The sequence below is a fragment of the Lithobates pipiens genome, unplaced genomic scaffold (assembly GCF_037356315.1).
Source record: "Lithobates pipiens isolate NorthernLeopardFrog02 unplaced genomic scaffold, aLitPip1_a1.2 Scaffold_23, whole genome shotgun sequence".
NCBI lineage: Eukaryota > Metazoa > Chordata > Amphibia > Anura > Ranidae > Lithobates > Lithobates pipiens.
This window is the reverse complement of record NW_027507785.1, coordinates 313,958,126-313,983,930: the sequence shown is the minus strand read 5'-3', so window position 1 is coordinate 313,983,930 and position 25,805 is coordinate 313,958,126. Positions and strand designations below refer to the sequence as shown.

At 46.8% G+C, this 25,805-nt stretch overlaps 1 protein-coding gene across 1 annotated transcript in view; it reads left to right on the top strand.

The window, feature by feature from the left end:
* Positions 1–1,629: 1,629 nt before the first annotated feature.
* Positions 1,630–25,805, top strand: part of AK4 (adenylate kinase 4) — a 77,781-nt gene continuing 53,605 nt past the window's right edge. Inside the window, exons 1-2 of the mRNA XM_077450545.1 lie at positions 1,630–1,813; positions 8,135–8,325. Of these exons, the coding sequence (XP_077306671.1) occupies positions 8,181–8,325 (145 nt within the window). The 5' untranslated portion in view covers positions 1,630–1,813; positions 8,135–8,180. The remainder of the gene's footprint in view (positions 1,814–8,134; positions 8,326–25,805) is intronic.

Sequence of the window (25,805 nt, the reverse complement as noted above, 5' to 3'; positions counted from 1 at the left end):
CTACTGACACTGCCCACTGTATGGACACTGTCAGAAAATATAAACATGCACACACACATATGTTTTTCAGCTTTGGGGTGCACACCCTAATGCAATAGGCTGTGCACACCTCTGGGCAGGGTTGCTAGTAAATTTACCTGCCAGGTATAGTTGCCTTGGCCGATTGATAGGAGATCAATTGATTTCACCGTAATTCTGGAATTGCTGCACTTCTCTCTTCTGTCACTAGATGGCCGGGTAGCTGGTGGCATTAGAGAAGACAAGGGCATAGCAAGGACAGATTCGGTATAGATTGGGTGTCTCAGCCAATGGGGCAGGGATCTTCTTGGGTCCCTTGGCCTGCTGGGAGAGCCTATATATTTGGGTGAGGTCAGGTGATCGGGGTTCTGTGCCACCTGGACTTCTGTCTGGGTGGACGTGTGTTGTGCTGTCCTAGGCCAGAGCCTGAGGCCTATCCCGGGCACATCTGGCTGCCAGGCTGTCTGAGGGCCTATCCAGAAGTAAGAGAGAGCAGCGCAGGGTTGGTATTGCAGCTTGCAGTCCAACCAGAAGTGACGGTTCTGCCGGAGAGCCTGTCATGGTCGGAGGTAGAGTGAAAGCTGTCACCACTAAGGGACCAACCACCTTATTACCAGGGACCACAGTGAGTAGCTGAAGCCAAGTACCGGAGCAGTGTTCTCACCAACCGGAAACGGTGAAGAATCGGGAAACGCCAGCAAGTGTCAAGCCAGGAACCCAACCAGCGGAGGTGACACTTGCAGAGCAGCCTTGTGTGCCAAGCCAGGGAACGAGCAAAAAAAAAAAAGTCCCTGACTCTTTCCAAATACGCAGTGGCTGAAAAAAAAAAGAACAGATGTGAACATGTCCCATAGGAAACCATGTAAATGAACTGTGGTGCGTTAATGCAAAAAGCACCAAAAAACACATAGATGTGAACCAGCTCTAAGACCCCATTCACACCTATGGCAGTTTTAGTGCTTTTTGCATTTTGCAGATTTTCACTGCAGAACGTGTTCCTTAGTAAACCATGTTAAATGGACTGCAGTGCAAATCTGCAAAATGCAAAAAGCACAAAAAAATGCCATAGGTGTGAATCCAGCCTTAAACGTTAAATAACATAATGGGGTTAAGAAAACTAAAAATTAGCCCTTCATAGTACAAAAAAAGTAGATAACCGTTATTGTAAGCGGTTCATTTATTTTTTTTGCGGTGGAAGTAATATTTACAGTAGCAATAATTTGCTCTTTTTGTACTATAAAGGGCTCATTTTAATTTTTTTTTTAACCCCATTATGTTACTGGCCGAATAAAATCGATTATGAAAATAGTAATCGATTAATTTCTTAATTAATCGATTAATTGTGTTCAGCCCTACTCTGATCCACTAGACGTATAAAAAGGTTGAGAGATGAAGAGGTTGATTATTGTAAAAAAATATATATATATATAGTCTTTATAATATCCAAATCTCCTTGCAGTTTAGATAAAATTCCACTAGGGGGCACCAGGCAGCTGCAGTATCCTTTCCTATGGTAAGATGCTCTGGCTATAGGCAAAAACTACATTTCCCATGATGCTCAGCACAAGGGTTGTGTGTTTTTTTTTCTTTTCCCAGCTACAATCAATTGTCCAGCATTCTTTCCTGCTGATGTGAGAGGGAGCTGCCTGAGCTGGGCGTCTATTCCTGGTCCCCCCCCCCTGCTGCTCAGACTCTTCTTCCTCTCCTCCAGTATAGAGAATCATGTAATGTAAGGAGCCGGCCGCCTATTACACATCACATTACAGGAGGAAAAAAAAAATCAGGACTAAAGGAGGTGAGTTTGGACTTTTTTTTACAAAATGCAACAACGTATCTTTGAGCTGTCCTGGTCCCCCTGCACGCCAGCCAATCAAATCTGACCACCGCTCGGCGCAGCCTACCGGAGTCCGGGCGCGAAACGCCGGATTTTGAAGTTTTAAACAACTGTCCCTGGAAATGGTTCCAGATTATTTTTTTTAGCTGAAAATCCAATTTTTGCTTTTCTGTTAAAGAAAATATTTAACTTTTTTTTTTTTTTTAATTTTTAAATATTTATTGGATGGGCGGTTGAACTGCTTAATGAAGTTGCTTCAATTTAGAGGAGAACTGAAGGCAAAACTTTTTATTTTTTTCATTTTGGATGGAGTAAGGGATGTTTTTTTGCCGTCGGTGTCCCCACTGAGGAGATTTCCCTTCACTTCCTGTCCCATAGTCAAAACAGGAAGTGAGAGGAAAACCCTCTAATGTGAGGTTGTCACCAGAACTGGTGTCCCCATTGGAAGATTTCTCCCCTATTCCTGTTCTGGCGACAAGTCATAATTTGGGATTTTCGGTCGCTCTTGGTGATCACGTTTAACAGGACAAACAGAGTGAATCTCCCTAATGGGGTGAGGAAGAGTTATAACTCCTGTCAGGTTTTTTTATTTTTTTTTGCCACCTGTGTCCCATTGGGGAGATTTCCCCTCACTTCCTGTCCTGTAGTCAAAACAGGAAGTGAGAGGAAATCCTTCTAGAGTGAGGGAATCCCTAGTTGTGACCAGAACTAGTGTCCCCATTGGAAGATTTCTCCTCTATTCCTGTTCTGGTGACAACCCAACATTTGGGATTTTTTTTTCACTTTTATTCTCAGTGAAAATGTTTAACGGGACAAATAGATTGAATATTCCCAATGGGACGAGGGAGGGTTATAACCCCTGTCATGTCCCCCCCCCCCCCCCCCCCCACTTGTCCTGTTGGGAAGTTTTCCCTTTTTTTTCCACCCATTGGGGAGATTTCCCCTCACTTCCAGTCACATAGTCAAAACAGGAAGTGAGAGAAAATCCTTCTAGAGTGAGGGAATCCCTATTTGTGAACAGAACTAGTGTCCCCATTGGAAGATTTCTCCTCTATTCCTGTTCTGGTGACAACCCAACATTTGGGATTTTTTTTTTCACTTTCATTTTCGTTGACAGCGTTTAACAGGGTGAATTTCCATATTGGGTTGAGGGAGGGTTATAAACCCTGTCAGTTTTTTTGTTTTTGCCACCTGTGCCCCATTTGTGAGATTTCCCTTCACTTCCTGTCCCATAGCCAAAACACGGAAGTGAAAGGAAATCCCTCTAAAGTGAGGTTGTCACCAGAATTAGTGTCCCCATTGGAAGATTTCTCCTCTATTCCTGTTCTGGTGACAACCCAAAATTTGGGATTGTCTTTCACTTTCATTCTCTGTGATAACATTTAACAGGACAAAAAAATTTCCCTAATGAGGTGAGGGAGGGTTATAACCTCTGTATTTTTGTTGTTCCCACCTTTTGTCCCATTGGAGAGAGTTCCCCTTACTTCCCGCCCCATAGGCAAATCAGGAAGTTAGAGGAAATCTCTCTAAAGTGAAATAATCCCAGAACTAGTGTCCCCATTGGAAGATTTCGCCTCTATTCCTGTTCTGGTGACAACCCAACATTTGGGAATTTTTTTTTTTCACTTGATCACATTAAAAAGGAAAATAGGGTGGAGGCGAATTGTGAATCTCCTTAATGGGGTAAGGGAGGGTTATAACCCCTGTTACCCATTTAGAAGGATTTCCTCTCACTTCCTGTTTTGGCTATTGGACAGAAAGTGAAGGGAAATCTCACAAATGGGGCACAGATGGCAAAACAAAAAAAAAAACGACAGGGTTTATAACCTTCCCTCACCCCAGTAGGGAAATTCGCCCTGTTAGTCCTGTTAAACGTTGTCACCGGGAATGAAAGTGAAAAAAAATCCCAGATGTTGGGTTGTCACCAGAACAGGAATAGAGAAGAATTCTTCCAATGGGGACACTAATTCTGGTGAAAATCAGGGATTCCCTCACTCTAGAAGGATTTCCTCTCACTTCCTGTTTTGACTATGGGACAGGAAGTGAAGGGAAATCTCCCCAATGTCCAGCTGAAACAGAAAATGCAACATTGTATAGTTGTGCCAGCACCGCAGCAGAGAGGATATAGCCCAACGCGGACACCTGTTCTGGTGACAACCATCTCTCTTTAGAGGGATCTCTGCTTCCTTTCTCATTGGGACAGGAAGTGCGAGACAGCAGGTGAAACCTTGCAAGAGGGTCTTGGCCTTCCACACTTTAAAGTAGAACTAAAAAAAAAAAACGTTTTTTCTTTTTCATTTTGGAGGGTTATAACCCCTGTCAAGTTTTTCTACCATCTGTGTCCCCATTGGGGAGATTTCCCTTCACTTCCTGTTCCATAGTGACAGCAGGAAGTAATAGGAAATCCCCTCAAAGTGAGGGAATCTCTGGTTGCTGCCAGAACTAGTGTCCCCATTGGAAGTTTTCCCCTCTCTTCCTGTTCTGGTGACAACCCAAAATGTGAGATTGTCTTTCATTCTCGGTGAGACAGGACAGAGAGAGAGAGTGTGATAGGGATAGAGAAAGTGACTCTCCTTAAAGGGGACACATACAGCAATAAAAATCTGATAGGGGTTCTACTCCCTCTCCACTCCATCCAAAGATAAAAAGCGTTGCCTGTAGAATTGCTCTGCCGCCGCCGCCGCCTTGTGTCGTCATTTTTCTGGGTCCGGCTGAAATTTACCAGAAAAGTGTCTCTGGAAACGACTTGGCCTCCATTCGCAGAAGTGCGACTCCAAAGTAGCGCGATTTTGAGTGCGGCTTTACAGTCAAGTCGCAAGAAAGTCGCATCAAAGTAGCGCAGGAACCTTTTCAAAGTGGCTGCGACTTTAAGTCGCATAGACCGGAACGGGTGCCATTGAAATCAGTGGGCTGCTACTTGTCATGCGACTTTATGTGTCCAAAATCGCACGGCAATCTGCACTCGTGTGAATGGAGCCCTGGGGGCCTGTTTACACCAGATGCGGTGCGGAAATGCGTGCAAAACTGTGCGTTCTCCCGCACCGCCCTGCGGCCCTTTTGCAGGTGAGGGCCTGTTCACGCCAGGTGCGATGCGGGAATACGTGCAGATTTGTGCGTTTTCCTGCACGGATTTGCAGACGTGCGCAGGTGGCGTTGAGCCCCGGGGGTTCACACCGAATGCGGCTTTGAAATCGCGCTACTTCATCTCGCTTTAAAAACTGCCGATCAGTTGCGATCTCATGCATAGATGTCAATGCAAGTCGCACATAAAATTGGCAAAAACGGCGCAGGAAACTCTTCAAAATCGGCGCAAGTTGGAGTCGCACCGTTAGGAGCGCTTCCATAGCCAGAAATAGGGTGTCTGTCAATCTGTCAAATCGCATGAGAAGTCGCACCGTTGTGAAGAGGGGCCAATTGCTAATTAATTCCCACGCATCTACCAAACGCACGCGTGTGCCTGCCAAAACGACTGGTTCCATGCATTTTGGTGCGGTGCGATTTTTAAATATCTTGCCTACATTGCTTCTTTTTTTTTTTGCACCTTTCACACGCATAGGGCATTGAAATTAATGGGGTGTCCTAAAACGCAACGTGTGGCACAGCGCAAAAACTAGGAAACGCACGCTTCATGGCGCCTCCTGGTGTAAACGAGCTCCAAAAACGTAGAAGAAGCTGTGTGGCCCTGATCTGGTTTCTAGCGCGGAGGAATGAGCTCTTTGCACAAGTCGGCACTCGTTCGCAGCGATAGATGCGATGTTTGTTCAATCCGGTACTTGTAGAGACGTGCAGATTTGTTTAAAGGGAACCCGTGAGAACGAAAATATTGACCTTAAGACCAGTGGGGGCCGGTGCTCCAGATTTTTGGGTGGGGCGCAAACAAACTGCAAAATACTGAAAAAAAAACATAATTTTCAGCCACTGTGCCCATCAATTGCTGCCACTGTGCCCATCAGTTGCACCCACTGTGCCCATCAGTTGCACCCACTGTGCCCATCAGTTGCAGCCACTGTGCCCATCAAACTGCCACCGTGCCCTCCAATGCTGCCACTGTGCCCTCCAATGCTGCCACTGTGCCCTCAAATACTGCCACTGTGCCCCTTAAATGCCATCAAATGCTGCCACTGTGCCCATAAAATGCTACCACTGTGCCCATCAAATGCTGCCACCAAATGCCACTGTGCCCATCAAACGCTGCTACTGTGCCCATCAAACGCTGCCACTGTGCCCATCAAACGCTGCCACTGTGCCCATCAAACGCTGCCACTGTGCCCTCCAATGCTGCCACTGTGCCCTCCAATGCTGCCACTGTGCCCTCCAATGCTGCCACTGTGCCCATTAAATGCTGCCACTGTGCCCATTAAACACTGCCACTGTGCTATAAAATGCTGCCACTGTGCCAATCAAATGCAGCCACTGTGCCATCAAATGCCACCACTGTGACCCCCCCGCTCACCGTTTGCCCAGCACTTACCCTGTCTCGGTGGGGCAGCAGATGAAGGCGAGCGGTGTCCTCCATACGTCTCGTCTCATTCTCTCTTCCCATCAGGCCAATGATCCAATCACAGCGCCTGTCGTTTTAGCCAATCAGGTGACGGGTAACAGACCCGAGGACCTGATCGGTGGAGAGGAGGTTCAGTGTTAGGAAAGCGGATATTCATTCACACCTGGGTGGACTGCGAGCACCATGCTTTCCATGGGGGCACTTCCTGAAGAGGAGGAGCCTAGAGCGGCGACGGGGGACCCCAGAAGAAGAGGATCAGGGCTGCTCTATGCAAAACCATTCCACAGAGCAGGAAAGTATAACATGTCTGTTATTTTATAAAGTAGTATCGCTTTAAGGGCCCCTATATAGGGACGCTTGTACAGGGGGCTGTCTAGGAGCAGTGCGCCACGGAGGGACCACTGCAGCGCCCCCTGCTGTGCTACAGGCAGCCTGTCAAAGTCTATGGCAAGTTGCGGCTGAATTAGGCTGAACGCTGTACTGAGGAGTTCTGGACTTTCATCCCTGAACACATGGGGGAGGGGGGTCCTAATCCCTGGGGGGGGGGTCCTAATCCCTGGGGGGGGGGCACTAAGCACAGCGTTCAGACCCATCCAACTGCAGCCTATCATAGACTTTGACAGGCAGCCTGCAGAAGGGCCGGGTGCTGCACCTGTCCCTCCTGTGCGCACAGAAATGCCGGAAGGGACGCACAGCAGCTAGACCGCCCTGTGTGCAAAAAGCCTAAAGACGGCCAATGCACAGGCAGGCTGGTTGTACGGAGCTCCATCTATGGATCGATTTAGGTACAACCAGCCTGTCGGGTTTTGCCTTCGATCGCTATTGGCGGCTATAGCCACAAGCATCGATCGCTGTATTCTGATGGCTGGGAAAGCACCCGTTGTCAGAACAAGACAGCGCAGCGGGAGGGATTCCCCCATCAACACTGACTGGTGGAAGGTAAGAAAATTGCATCATGTATGGCCAGCTTAATGCCCTGTACACACGGACATTCCGATCACAAAATCCGTCAGATTTTTTCCAACGGATTTTGTCCGAAACTGGTGTTGCATACACACGGTCGGACAAAGTTGTCGTAAAAAATCTGATCGTTCGGAACGTGGTGACATTTGTTGCGTACGACGCGACTACGTTCAGGCTAGTAGCCAATAGCTTTGGTCTCGTCATTTAATCTGAGCATGCGTGGCACTTTGTCCGTCGGAATTCTCTACAAACGATCGGAAAAGCCTGATCCGATTTTGTTGTCGGAAAATTTTCCATCCAACTCTCAAACTTTTTCTGACGCAGAAAGTCCGATAGAGCCCACACACAAACGGATTTTTTCCGACAACATAATTCAATCGGACCTTTTCTGTCAGAAAGTCCAACCGTGTGTATGGGGCATTTGTCTCAAGCCGCGGTGGAACTACAAGTCCCAGTTGGCAAAGCTTCCCGCTGACTCTGTTTCATGCTCTGCCAAATGATTGAGATTTAAAATAACCCGCAATGGTGGCACCAGACCCGGGCGCAGCCTCTGCTGTTGTACAGTCATAGAGTATAACATTGGAACTATATTCTAATTGTAGAAGATGGAAGATTACTGGAAGGTGCAGTTATTACCATAATAATCCCCCAAGCTTGAAAAACGACTCATTTTGTAACTTTCTAGAAAGAAGATTTTGGTTGAGCCATAAAAGGGTTAAATCATTACTGTACTTTTTTTTTTTTCTGGCATCTTAAGAGGGGCAGGGACAGCGTAAGAGGCTGTAACCTAATTCTCCTTCCTATTGGCTGTCACACAGATCCCTTGCAAGAGCTGGACTCCTTCGCCCTGCATACACCCCTCTGATGGCGTCCAAACTTTTGCGAGCTGTCATTCTTGGACCACCGGGTTCTGGCAAGGGGACCTTGTGCCAAAGGATCGCCAAAAACTTCGGGCTGCAGCATCTCTCCAGCGGAAACTTCTTGAGGCAGAACATCAAATCCAGCACGGGTAAGGAGGACGGTGGTGGGGGGTGAGCGGAGACCGCCGTCTACTATGTGCTCCATGTCCTTGTTGGCTGTCGGCGGTCCCTGAAAAGTCATTTCATTTGGCAGTGCCATACAGGACTGTGTACAGAAATATGTCACCTACATGTGGAAGATCCACCGATTATATCCTCCTGTTATATCCTCCTGTTATATCCTCCTGTTATATCCTCCTGTTATATCCTCCTATTATAGCCTCCTATTATATCCTCCTATTATAGCCTCCTATTATATCCTCCTATTATAGCCTCCTATTATAGCCTCCTATTATAGCCTCCTATTATATCCTCCTATTATAGCCTCCTATTATAGCCTCCTATTATAGCCTCCTATTATAGCCTCCTATTATAGCCTCCTATTATAGCCTCCTATTATATCCTCCTATTATAGCCTTATATTATATCCTCCTATTATATCAACTGATTATATCCACTTATCCACTAATTATATCCTCCAATTATATCCACTGATTATATTAATTATATCCTCTGATTATATCCACTGATTATATTAATTATATCCACTGATTATATTAATTATATCCTCTGATTATATCCACTGATTATATCAACTAATCATATCCATTAATTATACCCACTAATTATATCTACTAATTATAACCACTGATTACAGTATATCCATTGATTATATCCACAAATTATATCCACTAATTATATCCACTTATTATATTCACTGATTAAATCCATTGATTGTATCCACTAATTATGCCCACTACTTATGATGGCTTATGTCTAAGCCGCTGGCAACAAAAGTGAGTACACCCCTAAGTGAAAATGTCCAAATTGGGCCCAAAGTGTCAATATTTTGTCTGGCCACCATTATTTTTCCAGCACTGCCTTAACCCTCTTGGGCATGGAGGTCACCAGAGCTTCACAGGTTGTCACTGGAGTCCTCTTCCCCTCCTCCATGGCGACATCACGGAGCTGGTGGATGTTAGAGACCTTGTGCTCCTCCACCTTCTGTTTGAGGATGCCTCACAGATGCTCAATAGGGTTTAGGTCTGGAGACATGCTTGGCCAGTCCATTACCTTTACCCTCAGCTTCTTTAGAAAGGCAGTGGTCATCTTGGAGGTGTGTTTGGGGTCATTATCATGTTGGAATACTGCCCTGCAGCCCAGTCTCTGAAGGGAAGGGATCATGCTCTGCTTCAGTATGTCACAGTACATGTTGGCATTCATGGTTCCCTCAATGATCTGTAGCCCCCCAGTGCCGGCAACACTCATGCAGCCCCAGACCATGACACTCCCACCACCATGCTTGGCTGTAGGCAAGACACACTTGTCTTTGTACTCCTCACCTGGTTGCCACCACACACGCTTCACACCATCTGAACCAAGTAAGTTTATCTTGGTCTCATCAGACCACAGGACATGGTTCCAGTAATCCATGTCCTTAGTCTGCTTGTCTTCAGCAACTGTTTTCTGGCTTTCTTGTGCATCATCTTTAGAAGAGGATTCCTTCTGGGACGACAGCCATACAGACCGATTTGATGCAGTGTGCGGCGTATGGTCTGAGCCCTGACAGGCTGACCCCCCCACCCCTTCAACCTCTGCAGCAATGCTGGCAGCACTCATACGTCTATTTCCCAAAGACAACCTCTGGATATGATGCTGAGCACATAACCTCAACTTCTTTGGTGGACCATGACGAGGCCTGTTCTGAGTGGAACCTGTCCTGTTAAACCGCTGTATGGTCTTGGCCACCGTGCTGCAGCTCAGTTTCAGGGTCTTGGCAATCTTCTTATAGCCTAGGCCATCTTTATTTAGAGCAACAATTCTTTATTTTCAGATCCTCAGAGAGTTCTTTGCCATGAGGTGCCATGTTGAACGTTCAGTGACCATTATGAGAGAATGAGAGCGATAACACCAAATTTAACACACCTGCTCCCCATTCACACCTGAGACCTTATAATACTAAATGAGTCACATGACACTGGGAGGGAAAATGGCTAATTGGGCCCAATTTGGACATTTTCACTTAGGGGTGTACTCACTTTTGTTGCCAGCGGTTTAGACATTAATGGCTGTGTGTTGAGTTATTTTGAGGGGACAGCAAATTTACACTGTTATACAAGCTGTACACTCACTACTTTACATTGTAGACAAGTGTCATTTCTTCAGTGTTGTCACAGGAAAAGATAGAATAAAATATTTACACAAATGTGAGGGGTGTACTTACTTTTGTGAGATACGGTATCTTCTGGGCCACAAGGGGTTAAATTGAACCAATCTGACCACATAATAAAAGCGTGCCTTTATTTGGGTGGGGGAGGGGTCAGAGTAATGGCGTTTCCCGTTTTGTAGGCAGCACTTCTCCTAGGAGTGCTCTTTAATGATTCCTGAGCGGGTTGTGCCCGCTCCTTGGCGCTCTCCCAGCCAGCACTGGGCTCTTTGCTATGAGGCAGCTCCTGTGTATAGAAGTACTCGCCTCGTCCAATGGGGGTGCTGCGTTTTTTTGTTTTGTTTTTGGTGAATACTAAATTACTACTTCAAGGTCAGGCAGAGCCAAACCTGAGTCTTGGATGGCTGAAGCTTATTATGTTTTTTTTTTTGTGCCACTCCCAGCACTGGCAGCCTGGCAGACGTGAACTCACCTGTAGTTTTCCATCTGTCATGCACAGCTGAGCCGAACGGGCACAGGGACATTCAGTGCGGAAATGCAAAAGACAATAGTGCATGTCAACCGGTCGTTGCCTATGTGTCCCCATACACTATGCTATTTGATTGTACAATCTTCTTTGGATCTACCATCCAGTATGTAGTGCGAGGGCCTGCCTGATTGGATACAAAGGTAATGGGTTGTCTTGGTCAGTGGTGCACCGAAATGAAAATTCCGGTGTCAAAACCAAAACCGAAAATTCAGAAGGCATTTGGCCCGTTGGACAGTGTTTTTTTTTTTATTTCAAATGTTTTTATTAAATGGCATTTTTGCATTGAAGTCAATAGGGGTTGTTTTGTATTAAAGTCAATGGGGAACATTTTTGCATTATAGTCAATGGGACGTGATTTTGTATTGAAATCAATAGAAGGCGTTTTTGCAATGCGGTCAATAGGGGGTATTTTTGCATTGAAGTCAATGAGACGTGATTTTGCATTGACATCAATAGGGAGCGTTTTTGCATTGACATCAATAGGGGGCGTTTTTGCATTGACATCAATAGGGGGCGTTTTTGCATTGACATCAATAGGGGGCGTTTTTCATTTTGCATTGACGTCAATAGGGGGCGTTTTGCATTGACGTCAATAGGGGGCATTTTTGCATTGACGTCAATAGGGGGCATTTTTGCATTGACGTCAATAGGGGGCATTTTTGCATTGACGTCAATAGGGGGCATTGAAGTCAATGAGATGTGATTTTGGAATGAAGTCAATAGGGGGCATTTTTGCATTGAAGTCAATGAGACGTGATTTTGGATTGAAGTCAATGGGGGGTATTTTTGAATTAAAGTCAATGGGACGTGATTTTGTATTAAAGTCAATAGGGCATATTTTTCCATTGAAGTCAAAGGGACGTGATTTTGCATTGAAATCAATAGAAGGCGTTTTTGCAATGCGGTCAATAGGGGGTATTTTTTCATTGAAGTCAATGAGACGTGATTTTGCATTGTCATCAATAGGGGGCGTTTTTGCATTGACATCAATAGGGGGCGTTTTTGCATTGACATCAATAGGGGGCGTTTTTGCATTGACATCAATAGGGGGCGTTTTTGCATTGACATCAATAGGGGGCATTTTTGCATTGACGTCAATAGGGGGCATTTTTGCATTGACGTCAATAGGGGGCATTTTTGCATTGACGTCAATAGGGGCATTTTTGCATTGACGTCAATAGGGGGCATTGAAGTCAATGAGATGTGATTTTGGAATGAAGTCAATAGGGGGCATTTTTGCATTGAAGTCAATGAGACGTGATTTTGGATTGAAGTCAATGGGGGGTATTTTTGAAATAAAGTCAATGGGACGTGATTTTGTATTAAAGTCAATAGGGCATATTTTTCCATTGAAGTCAAAGGGATGTGATTTTGCACTGACGTCAATAGGGGGCGTTTTTGCATTGACGTCAATAGGGGGCGTTTTTGCATTGACGTCAATAGGGGGCGTTTTTGCATTGACGTCAATAGGGGGCGTTTTTGCATTGACGTCAATAGGGGGCGTTTTTGCATTGACGTCAATAGGGGGCGTTTTTGCATTGACGTCAATAGGGGGCGTTTTTGCATTGACGTCAATAGGGGGCGTTTTTTGCATTGACGTCAATAGGGGGCGTTTTTTGCATTGACGTCAATAGGGGGCGTTTTTGCATTGACGTCAATAGGGGGCGTTTTTGCACTGACGTCAATAGGGGGCGTTTTTGCACTGACGTCAATAGGGGGCGTTTTTGCACTGACGTCAATAGGGGGCGTTTTTGCACTGACGTCAATAGGGGGCGTTTTTGCACTGACGTCAATAGGGGGCGTTTTTGCACTGACGTCAATAGGGGGCGTTTTTGCACTGACGTCAATAGGGGGCGTTTTTGCACTGACGTCAATAGGGGGCGTTTTTGCACTGACGTCAATAGGGGGCGTTTTTGCACTGACGTCAATAGGGGGCGTTTTTGCATTGACGTCAATAGGGGGCGTTTTTGCATTGACGTCAATAGGGGGCGTTTTTGCATTGACGTCAATAGGGGGCGTTTTTGCATTGACGTCAATAGGGGGCGTTTTTGCATTGACATTAATAGGGGGAGTTTTTGCATTGACATCAATAGGGGGCATTTTTGCATTGAAGTCAATGAGACGTGATTTTGGATTGAAGTCAATAGGGGGGAATTTTTGCACTGAAGCCAATTATATTGAAATACATCAGCTGCAACTTGTCATGCGACTTTGTTTTCAAGGCCTAAGGCTCGGCTTACACTGCCGCAACTTGGGATCTGACTTGTGAGACCCCCAAGTCACATGACATGTGAAGCTCCGTGTTAGTCAATGGGAACTGTCTTAATCCGCATTACTGAAGTCGCTCCGACTTTAGAAAAGGTCCCTGTACTACTTTAAGGCGACTTCTATCCGACTTGTGCCCATAGACTTTAATGGAAGTCGCCTCCAAGTCGGATCCTCATCTATATTGATGTGATTTGGATCCGACATTACAGGAAGATTACCCAGGCATTCCCTGAAAGTCACTTCTACAGTCGCATCAAAGTAGTCCTTAAGTCGCCAGCGATTATCCAGGAAGTCGCCTGGTGAAATCGCACGGTAAGTCACGTGGCTTTCAGGTCCCAGTGGTGTGAACCGAGCCTATAGGTGAACTATGTATTTAATGTGTATTGCCAGCTTTAGACCAAGCAATGTCGGACTGACCGTCCCGGTTTTCCTCAGCCTGGTGCCTGAAGCTGGCCTGTTTTGCTTCCCATGGAAAGCTAGGTGTGGTTTGGGATCTGCGTTGCGTCACTGGGGATTAAAATGCCAAATATTCAGGGTTGAGAAGTTGCGTTGTTCAGCGCGGCCGGTTCTGGTAGCTGGTTTATAAAATTCTTCATCAGATCATCGGAGACCTGTAATTTGTATGCGGTGTACCGGGGGGGGGGGGGGGGGGAGGGGAGGGGGAGGGTGACCTCCCTGGAGGTATCTGAAGTCAACAAGCAGCACGATGTAGCAAACAACCTATTTTAGGAGGAACAGTCCTGCGTGGAGCAATCCGTTTTCTTGTTTACATGGAGACTGAGCTTTTGCCAGAATTTCCAGTCCACCCAAAACTGATATTTTTCGGTCATGCCTGGAGGCCTCCGTCCCTCGGTGGCTGCAGTGGGCTCTCGGGGACTCCGGCAGGGAGATCTCCATTGAGGACCGGGACCGGAAACATGCATACGGCAGTTGGACAGCAAGAATTTGGCACAGAGTACTGTATCTGTCAAAGGACACCGTAGAGGTCAGTGTAACTTGAAGATTACATTTACCCGTGCCAATGTGGCGGGAGCAGATCATTCCCGAGTTTCTCTTTTTATAAGGGACCGGGCAACACAAAAGTCAGAATACACTGATTATGAAGAGTATACTCTAAAAATTAGAAATTATCTATATTGAACAGGCCTCCTAAATGCTCGTTATGTGTAGGGGGTACAGAAACGGGCATTATTACTTACCTTACACCCCCCGCTCCAGCCGGTACCGGTATATTACTTACCTTACCCTAAGCTCTGCACTGTGGGCAATCCAATCAGTGGCTCTGCATTGTACATGACGACACTAACTCTGTATTAGGTGGTAGGAGTACAACAGCGAGGTGGGGGTGCCCTGGCTACCCTTGACGTATTGAGCATTTAACCCTTGCAGTGCAGAGATGGGTCCCAACTGCAAGGGTCGTTTTTGTTATAATTCCTATAGTTAGACTGTAAAGAAAAAAAACAAGGACAGTCTTTGTCTCTTTTGGACTCTATTGGTGAGATCTGAATGAGTTCCTGGGTCTCCACACCTACTGTGCTCATAATAAGTCCTTCACACCATCCCTGTGATGAGTTCCCATGTCCTTAGACCAGCTCTGCCCATTATGAGGGGTTCTCACCATTCCTGTGCTGAGTTCCCATGTCCTCGTACCTGCTGTGGCCATTATGAGGGGTTCTCACCATCCCTGCGCTGAGTTCCTGTGTCCTAAGATCTGCTGTGTCCATTTTGAACGGTTTCCACCATCCCTGTGTCCTCGCAACTGCTGTGCCCATTATGAGGGGTCCCCACAAACCCTGTGCTGTATTCCCGTGTCCTTATAGCTGCTGTGCCCATTATGAGGGGTTCTCACCACCCCAGTGCTTAGGTCTTGGGGCTGTATGCCTGCTGTGCCCATTATGAGGGGTTCTCACCACCCCAGTGCTGAGGTCTTGGGGCTGTATGCCTGCTGTGCCCATTATGAGGGGTTCTCACCACCCCAGTGCTGAGGTCTTGGGGCTGTACACCTGCTGTGCCCATTATGAGGGGGTTCCCACCATCCCCGTGCTAAGTTCTCATGTCCTCACACCTGCTGTGCCCATTATGAGGGGTTCTCACCATCCCTGTGCATAGGTCCTGGGTCTGTATGTCTTCTGTACCCATTATGAGTGGTTCTCACCACCCCAGTGCTGAGGTCCTGGGTCTGTACACCTGCTGTGCCCATTATGGGGGGTTCCCACCATCCTTGCACTAAGTTCTCATGTCCTTGCACCTGCTGTGTCCATTATGAGGGGTTCTCACCACCCAGGTGCTGAGTACATGAGAACCTTTACAAACATATATCTCAGGGATATGCAATTAGCGGACCTCCAGCTGTTGCAGAACTACAAGTCTCATCATGCCTCTGCCTCTGGGTGTCCTGCTTATGGCTGTCAGAGCCTTGCTATGCCTCATGGGACTTGTAGTTCTGCAACAGCTGGAGGTCCGATAATTGCATATCCCTGATATATCTGTATAGGTTGTTACATTAGTTAAAAGATACAGAGGAATCGGGATCTACAATAGATAAAGCTGAGAGACATTGTTTCGTCACATATGGCGACCCATCACATTTGGCTACCCGCTGGACTGCTCATTTGCGCGACGACGCCATATAAGTTCCAACACTGGCGATCTGTGATTGCGCAGAATTTTGTGGCGGCACCCCTGAGTCCAGGTTCAAGCCCCACCATCCAAGTGGACATAGAGTTAGACTATAATTATGCCGAGCAAAGTGAGGCCGTGTCTGAAGTGTGGTGAGCCTGCGAGGGGCCCTGTGGCAAAGTGGTCTTACAGCAGTGTTGGAACACATATGGCGCCGTCGCGCATGCGCACTCCAGCGGGTAGCAAGATGTGATGGGTAGCCATATGTGACGAAACACCATGTTTCCTCACCACTTCAAGGATGTCCTTAGCTGGAAGGTGACCCCAATCTGGCCTGGTAGTATGGGACTGGCCTGGGCAAGATTAGATGTTTATGCATATTTTGTGATCTTTGGAGACAACCGCTAGTTAACCAATGGAAATAATTGACTGGCTAGGCCAGGTTTTTTTAGGCTGATCATATGTATTCTGAGATGAGCGACCCTACTGCTAAACCCAATAGAGGGTGAAACACATCAACTACGGAGCTCAGGTGGGTGGTATGACTTCTTTGAAATAAACAGTTAAATAGAGAATATGGACACGTGGTACATGTAACTTTTTGGGTATATTGGCTGGTAAGGACGGACTTTATGGAGCCAACAGCTGCCTTAGGGCACTATTCTACCAACTGACACCAATGATGGAGCATCATTCCCTCTACTGACACCATTACTATCATTACCAGCACTATTTCTCTCATTAAAACCAATAATGGGGCACTGATGCTGGGGCATTTTCTACACCCACTAGCCACAATCTGGCCCCCCTAAAGTCCGAAGGACACTAAATTGGCCCTTTGCTTAAACAGTTTGGAGATCCCTGCTGTAGAGTAACCTTTCCCAATCGTATTACCCCCAGAGGAACCCTTGAATTAATGTTCATGTATTGGGGAATCCCAGCTAAAATGAATTGATTGGGGGGTCAGTGGGAAAATGCCCCTTTATGTTGTTGGCAAGTGGAAAGAAAACCACCTTTTAAAGCAGCTAAAAATATCAATGGTGTCCTGCAGCTGGCTATGCCAAGTGGCATGGGCCCCAGAACTATTCAGACATCATCAATGGGAGGTCAATCAGCCATAGCTAAAGGAACCCCTAGAACCCACAGGAGGAACCCTGGTTTAGAATGCCTTCTGTAGAGACCTGGAGTTGAGCCTTATGGGATTATGTGGGGTGTGCTGAGATAAGGGGGTGTTGAGGATTTTCTTCTGTTGAGCGCAGGGATACATGGGTAGGCCTGGGCAATCTGAGCGTACATGTACATGAGAACGTCTTTTGTCATTGGGACCTGTAGCTTATTGGAGTGCCGTACAGCTCCCCCTCTCCCATAAAAGGACTGTCAGTTCTTGTGTCAATCAAATAGTTAACAAGCTAAGATGGGGAAAGAAACCAAGTAAGCGGATTGATGCGCTTTGAACGAACAGCTTGTTTTGCTGGCTGGGGATTTAATGACCTGGATTTCTAACCTTTTCTCTAGCTGCCTAACTAGTGAATGATGGGCTTTAGGCTGCAGCAACGAAGGGTACGCAAAAGTCATATCAGTTGTTGAGATAGGAGGACAGACTGGGGAGTTGGTATTTGCAGGTAGGAGATATAAATGCCATAGATTGGACGCAGTAATGTTAAAGGCCAACTCCGGTAAATCTAAAGTTCCTCCTTTCTGTTGGGCTGCCCCTGCACTGCAAGGATTGACTGCTCATTTAGGTCCATAGGGGACTGAAAACACTTTTACTTACCTGATCCTCCGCTCCCCAGACGTGTGGTACTTCTACACACTCCGGCGATGGGTTGTTCTTTGGCATGCTCATGTATAATGATGGGCTATGGACCTTGTATGGGTTTTGATGACATCAGATCTGTAGAACAATAGAGAATGGGGGACTGGTCTAGTTGCACCGAGGGTCAGATAAATCAGTCTTCGATTTCATGTCCCGTAGACCTAAAGTAGCAGTTAACCATTGTAGTGCAATCATAGTTCCCGAACCTGTGATGCGGGTATGTAGGTGAAGGCGTCAGGGTAACATTATGGGTTTGTGTAGACGGGTGCTTTTGTCAAATGCTGCCTAAGGCTCCATTCACACTTGTGCACCTTAAAAATGCTGTAATTCACATGGGGTGGGATCTGAGGACCCCCCTGTTTAAGAGGGCTTACAGATTTCGATAAGCCCCCCGCCAGCAGACCCCCACAACCACCGGCCAGGGTTGTGGGGAAGAGGCCATTGTCCTCATCAGCCTGGTATGGTTTGGGGGGAGCCGCTCGCACACCCCCTCCCTATTCTGACCAGCTGGGCTGCATGCCACGCCATTTCTTTTACATTTTCGCATAGGCTTCCCCTTAAAATCCATACCAGACCCTAGGGGCGCTGGTATGCATTTGGGGAGGGGAGACCCCATGCCATTTTGTTCATTGCTGGCATTCTTCTTTTTTTTTTTTTTTTTTTTTTACATTCAGCTGGCAGTGGGGAAACCTGCTGACAGCTGATGAGTCATCGGTTGTTAAGGACGCGGCGGCCGGCTTCTATTCCTTACATTACCTTCTTATTAGTCAATCAATTTTCTACCAATTTGAATTGTTTTGAAAATTTGGAATTCATTAGAAAATAAAGCAACCAAACATAACTTTATTTTTCATTTCTGGCATTCTTTTCACAAGCCGCACACGTGTCGCATTTTAAGCAATTTTTGAGGGTTCACATTGAAGTCTATGGCCCTCAAGTCGCATTAAAGTCGGACCAACATACTTCAAGTCGCACGGATATGAGCGGTACTCATTGGGAAACATGGAGTGCGACTTTGAGGTCCAAAGTCACATGACAAGTCGCACAAGAATGGGGCCTTAATGCTGCATTCGAGTGTAGCGCTGCTGAAATGCATGCGTTTCACCTGCTTTGCCTGTAATTCCTATAAAAGATGGGCAAAACAATGCACCCACAGAACTGTCACCCATACTGCAATATTGATGTAAAATGGGAATCTGTTGACCTGGGTTTGATATGCCCTTCAACTGCAGGAAAACGCCTCTTTACGCAAGCCATAAAGCAGACTACCATGGCAGCTTATACCTACAAGTCCTTCCACCGCCCAATAAAAATGCACTGGGTGAGCACAGGTTCACATTAACAGGAAATTATGGGGTATTTGGACTGACTAATTATAGGAACTTACCTTGAAGAAATTGGTGTGCCTTTCACATGTTACATGGTTACTTTTTTAAATTAGCTAAAGTGGTTCTAAAGTCAAAATGTTTTTTACTATAAAGCATTCTCTGCATTAGGCTGGGTTCACACCGCTGCGGGGGGAGAACCGGATGTGATTCGCACAGCAAATCACATCCGATCTCCGTAGCGCTGCGAGTTCAGCCATACAGATAGTATGGCTGAACTCGCAGCAGTCCCGCAGCAAACTCGCACGGGACCCTTTTTTGGGTCCGCAACGGAATCGGATCGCATGGGGGTTCACACCATGCGATCCGATTCCTGTGCGAGTCGGCAGATCGCACTGCGATATGCCGACGGATCTGGGGGTGTCATTAACATAACATTGACACCCCCAGCCGTCCGCATAGGGCAGTGTGAACTGCCGGCGGGAGTAATGCGATGCGGGAAAACGCCGCGGATTCGCGGCGTTCCCGCATCGCAGCAATGTGAACCTGGCCTTAAAGTGATACTAAAGTCTCAGATTTTTTCCTTTAAAAATAACAAACATGCTATACTTACCTCCCCGTGTAATGGTTTTGCACAGAGCAGCCCCGGTCCTTCTCTTCTTGAGTCTGCTGCCAGTGCTCCTGGCCCCTCCCTCCTGCTGAGTGCCACCACAGCAAGCACCTTGCTATGGGGGCACCCGAGCCAAGCCGCCACTCTGTGTGTTCATTCAGACATGAAGCCGCACTTTGGGGGCCGTCCCCTCCTCACTGACTTTGATTGACAGCAGTGGGGGCCAATGGAGCAGCGCGGCTGTCTTAGCCAATGAGGAGGGAGATTCCTAGGCAGCCAAGGCTTTCGTGCAACATCGCTGGATAGAGATGGGGTTCAGTTAAGTATGGGGGGGGGGGGGGCTGCTGCACACAGAAGGTTCTTTAGCTTAATGCATAGAATGCATTAAGATAAAAAAAAAATCTGACTTTACAACCACTTTTTAAGGTAAAAAAAAAACTCCACACCAACTGTTATACCCCCTGTTCCTAAGCACCTAAAGTGGAGCTTCACCCTAAAGGAAAAGCTCCGCTTATCTGTTCCCCCCCCCTCCTCAGGGGGAGGGGGAACGGATAACTGGTTTTGACAGGTACCCGACCCCACTTCTTGGAGACCTGGCTGCGGTGAGACCCCCCCTCCTCCTTCCCCTGCCACTGGGCCATTCACAAAGCAAAGTGTGCTTGCGTAGTAGGGAACCGGCTGTGAATCCTTAAGGCCTCACTGCCGGTTCCCCTTACAAGCAATGGCGGCGGCAGCAACCGAGAGCCGATAGAAACATTGACTGGGGTGCTGACGTTGCGGGATTCCAGGACAGGTAAGTGTCCTTATATTAAAAGTCAGCAGCTACAGTATTTGTTTATTTTGGGGGGGGGGGGGGCTCTTCAACCCGACTCCTCACCAGTGTTCTAACTAAACCCATTTTAGTAGTTTTAGCATCCGCAGACCAAATCCCCTTGACAATGACAGCAGGACTTTGATGATCCTTTTTATCAGCTTTATATTAAGAGAGCAAACAGGATCTGTCATCAGCAGAGTAGGGAAACCAGTGACTGTGGCTGCGCCCTAGGTGGAAGTGTGCCCTAGATGGCTGCCTAGTGGTAGCACCAGCCCTGTGTATGGCCAGTGCTGAGTTTTACACAGCACAGCCAGATATGTGACCTGACTTTTCTCTATTGTGCTTAAAGCGGGAGTCCGCCGGGACTCCGCGTTTTTTTTTTTTTTTAAAAGCAAGCAGCTACAAATACTGCAGCTGCTGACTTTTAAAACAGTGACACTTACCTGTCCAGCGCGCCCACGATGTCGGCACCCGAAGCCGATAGATCGTCTCTCGGGTCCTGCCGCCGCCATCTTGGGTATGGGAATCAGGAAATGGAGCCTTTCGGCTTCATTTCCCGGTTCCCTACTGCGCATGCGCGAGTTGCGCTGCGCAATAAGGACGGTCCCCGCTGCCTCTGGGATCTGTGTGTTTTCCAGCAGGCAGCGGGGCACTTGCGGAAAGGGGCGTAATCTACGCCCCTTTCCGCAGAGAGCTATCCCGGAAGTGGGTGCAGATACCTGTATTGTACAGGTATCTGCACCCCCCTCCCTCCTGAAAGGTGCCAATTGTGGCGCCGGAGGGGGGGAGGGTTCTGATGAGCGGAAGGTCCACTTTAGGGTGGACCTCCGCTTTAAGCCATATGACTTGGTCACCCTCCCTACCCCCCCCCCCAGCCTGTGATTGGACAGTGAAGGAGCAACGGCAGATGGCTGAGGTCATCTCACCTCCCAACCCCCAGCCCGTGATTGGACAGTGAAGGAGCAAAAGCAGGGGGCTGAGGTCATCTCACCTCCCAAACCCCAGCCTGTGATTGGACAGTGAAGGAGCAACAGCAGACAGACAAGGTCATCTCTCTGCCTTGTGCTCCAGTTCATTGCTCGCTGCATTGCCTGGTTAGATGACAGTTTTCTCCCTCCCTGTCCAAGTTCTAATATAACAGAGATAAGCGAAATCTGTTATCATGAGAGATTTGGTGTTTATGTGAGCAACATTTAACAAGAAATTATTTTTTTAATGATTAAATAACTGAATTTATTGGTGTTTTTTTTAAACTCTGCCTGGAGATCAGCTTGTAATAGGGGAGATGTATGGTAAATTGCCTCTGTGAACACTGTCCCTCTCCTTATTAATCTTCCTGTTTATACAGAAGACAGTGACAGATCTCCTCCCTGTAGCCCAGAGAAGGCAGGACTCTTTGATGATGGAGTTTGCTTTGGGCTCCTGCCAACCACCCCATAGGAAGAGACAATGCTTGTTGTGGAATATTACTGCAATGTGTTTCAATTTAAAGGAGCATTGACACATTAGTAGATATTGATGGGGCTCCTTCAGTGATCTCCCTCTATAACCCACCTTGGTGGCCCGAGGCCATTTCTACTGTCCTACAAATGATTGTGAGCTTGGTGGCAAATGGGCGCCAGCGGTAAAAAAAAAAAAAAGTTACAATGACGGTTAAGCGCGTTACCAATGTAAGGTGCATCTGATGCCAAGACTTGTTTCTGTTTTGGACACAGTCCTTGTTTTTGTCAAGCAAGCAAAGTCTTATTGGGCACAGCAGGAAGCAAGAAGATATCTCGCCAAAGTTGTCACGGTAAAAAATCATTTTTAGTCTCAGTGATAAAGGTCATCATGAAAACGAGAGAAAATGATTATTACCTTGTAACTATAACAAAAAAAGTTAACCCTTCTTATCATAGGCGTGCGCAGGGGGTGTACCTGGGCACACGCTAATTACCCGTGAGGCGCAGATTCTCACTGCTGATATTGCACCAATGCCCCCGAACATTTTCCTACTGTAGCGAGCGAGAGAAAGAAGTGACAATGTCGCCTCTCCAATTAAAAAAAACGGCATGGGTTCCCCTCCAGGGGATTTTAAGGGGAACCCCCTACGGCATGGGGTCCCCTTAAAATCTATACCAGACCCTTATCCGAGCACGCTGCCCGGCCGGTCAGGAATTTTATCTCCTCAGAAGGTGGTAAGAAGCACCCCCTGGTGGTTGGAGGAAATGTCTCCACAGTTTTAAAGTGTTACTAAACCCAAAGCAGTAAGATCGGTCTGTATATGCAGTAAAGCATGCTTGTTATACTCACTGTGGAACCTAAGAGGTTAATCCTCTACAATGTGCAAAAAGGCTGTTTGATCCCATCGTCTTCTGCTGTCCCCAATCCATCTCCTGATAGTAAGAGCCTTGAGGGGAATTCTGCACATGTTCAGTTTGGTGTGTATTACTAGAGCAGAGATATGCAATTAGCAGACCTCCAGCTGTGGCAAAACGACAAGTCCCATCATGCCTCTGCCTCTGGGTCTCATGCTTGTGGCTGTCAGAGTCTTGCTATGCCCCATGGGACTTGTAGTTCTGCAACAGCTGGAGGTCCGCTAATTGCATATGCCTGTGCTAGAGAATTTATTTACATTTTTTTTTTCTTGGGAGGGTGCATGTCGATCAGCACAGGGCCAATCAGCACTGTCCAGACAGAGGGTCAGGGGTCCTGCGGCCTCATAGGACATTTAGAGGAGAATGAAAACTCCTCCTAGAAGCTTTAACCAGACACTGATAGAAGTCGCAACACTGCTGGCGAGAAAAGGTATTTAGCAGTTTATATTTGCTAAAATAATGTAATTTCCATGTTCTGTGTACTGTGGGAGACCAGATATCGTGACCGCAGGCTCCTGGGTTTAGTAACGCTTTAATGGGGTCATATCTCTTCTATTTATTACAGAAGAAAAACACCAAATCTGAGTCATGATCTGGCTAGAACGGTGGCATATAAAGTCACGCTTCCTGTATGTAAGCTGCTAAACACACTTCTATTTCAGAGATAAGATTTTCAAGTGAATAAACACTTCAGAGACACCTCTGGTGATAGTATTCAGGCTTATCTCTGCCATTGGCCTTGGCAAGGAGTTTGCTTGTTAGTCCTCTAGAGATAAGAATAATGGATCTCTCATATCAACAGATATTTAAAGGGATAGTGGAGAGAAGAGATTTCTTTGTGGTTCCCCGGCAGCTGTGCCCATTAGAGAAGGCGATCTGTAAAGAGACGAAACTGGCCATGAGCGATTTGTCTAATTACGTGCAAAATTGGTAACAACTGTGCAATTACTGTCATAAATTGTGTTTATGTAGGAGAACTGTTTAAACAAGATTGTAAATTTCCCTTAGCTGCAAAAAAAAAATAAAAAAAATAACCCTTGCAATTTTTTGTACCTGTCTCCTCTGTGAATTAACAAATTGCCGTAATAAAGGAAAACTCCAAACAGAAAAGGGAAAGCAAACCTATAAAAACAGACCAGAATTTTTTTTTTAATGTAACCAACTAATTGGTTATTGATGCTTATTCTGTCCAATATTTGTTAAGGGCCCTTTCACATTGAGCCTAGGTTCACATCTATGTGTTTGCAGTTGATACGGTTTTTATAGGTGCGTCTTTAAACCCGCGGTTTTATGTGTTTTTGCAAGCAGTTTTCGTGCATTTTTTTTTTGCTGGTTGTTAAAGTGGAAGTAAACCCACCCCCTGATGGGTTTACTTCCTTTGTCTCCCTGCAAAGGTAAAGCATAATGGACTACTGTGCATCGCATAGTAGCCCATTATGTGTCACTTACCTGACACAGGAGCCAGCGAAGTCACCGATGTCCCCTGTAGTTCGGAGCATCCATCGTCTTACGGGTGTCGCTGCTCCGGCCACTCATGCGCACGGGAGCCGCCACTAATGGCATATCGCCGTTAGCAGCATGCCTGCGCGCGGGTGTCTACGGCGGTGCCTGTCTTTTAGTAAATATTTCCTAAACCGTATAGGTTTAGGAGATATTTCTTGGACCTACAGGTAAGCCTTAATCTAGGCTTACCTGTGGGTCAAATTGGTTTTTAAGGGTATACAACCACTTTAACCGCTTGGCACCCGCCCACCATTAAATGACAGAGGGGTGGTGCAGCTCTCGTTCTGGGATGACGTCTTGTCACGTCATCTTATGACGTCGTCCCAGAACGGCCACTCACACGCCCACGGCTTTTTGACCATGTGATCAGCCGGTCACATTTAAACACGGAAATGCCGGTAATCGTCCCCCATTGCCTCACACTGACAGAGTGTGTGGCGAGGAGAGCCGATCAGCGGCATCTCCTTGCAGTGGACATCAAGACATGTATTCAGGGCACTGATCATCAGTGCCCTGATTAGAATGAAGTGCCATCAGTGCCCACCAGTGCCAGCACTCAGTGCCCTAAAGTGCCACAAATCATTGCCCATTTGTGATGCCAGTCAGTGCCACCTATCAATGATGCCCATCAGTGCAACCCATTGATGTCTATCAGTACTGCCACATATCAGTGCCCATAAGTGCGACATATTAGTGCCTCCTCATCAATGCCGCTTCATCAGTGCCCATAAATGTCATCTCATCGGTGCAGCCTCTTAGTGCTCATCAGTAGCACCTCATCAGCGCACATCAGTGGCGGAGAAAAATTACTTGTTACAAAATTTACTGACAAACATAGAAAAACTTTTTTTTTTATTTCAAAATTTTCAGTCTTTAGTAAAAAAGTAAAAAACCCAGCAGTGATTAAATACCACCAAAAGAAAGCTCTATTTGTGTGAAGAAAATGATAAAAATGTCACATTACATTATGTTACAGTGTTGTATGACCGCGCAATTTTCATTCAAAGTGTGACAGCGCTGAAAGCTGAAAACTGGCCTGGGCAGGAAGGGGGTGAAAGTGCCCAGTAGGCAAGTGGTTAAGTAGTGGGTCGGGAAGCCGGCCGCCACGTCCTTAACAACCGATGAGTCATCATCTGTCAGAGGACTTCCCCGCTGACAGCTGAATGTAAAAACTAGAATTGCTGGCAATGAGAAAAAAAAAAAAATCAGGAAAAAAATAACGTTGGGCCCCTCCCCAAAACATACCAGGCCCTTAAGGTCTGGTATGGATTTTGAGGGGTACCCAAAAAAATAAAAATACTAAATGGTGTGGGGCCCCCCAAAATCCATACCAGACCCTTTTCCGGGCATGCAGCGCAGCAGGTCAGGAAAGGGAGGGGACGAGCCAGCGCCTGCTTTGGGGCAGGGCAGGCTCTGCCGCACAAGCGTGTCTCCGGTCTTCCTTCAGCGCGTCACCGGTCTT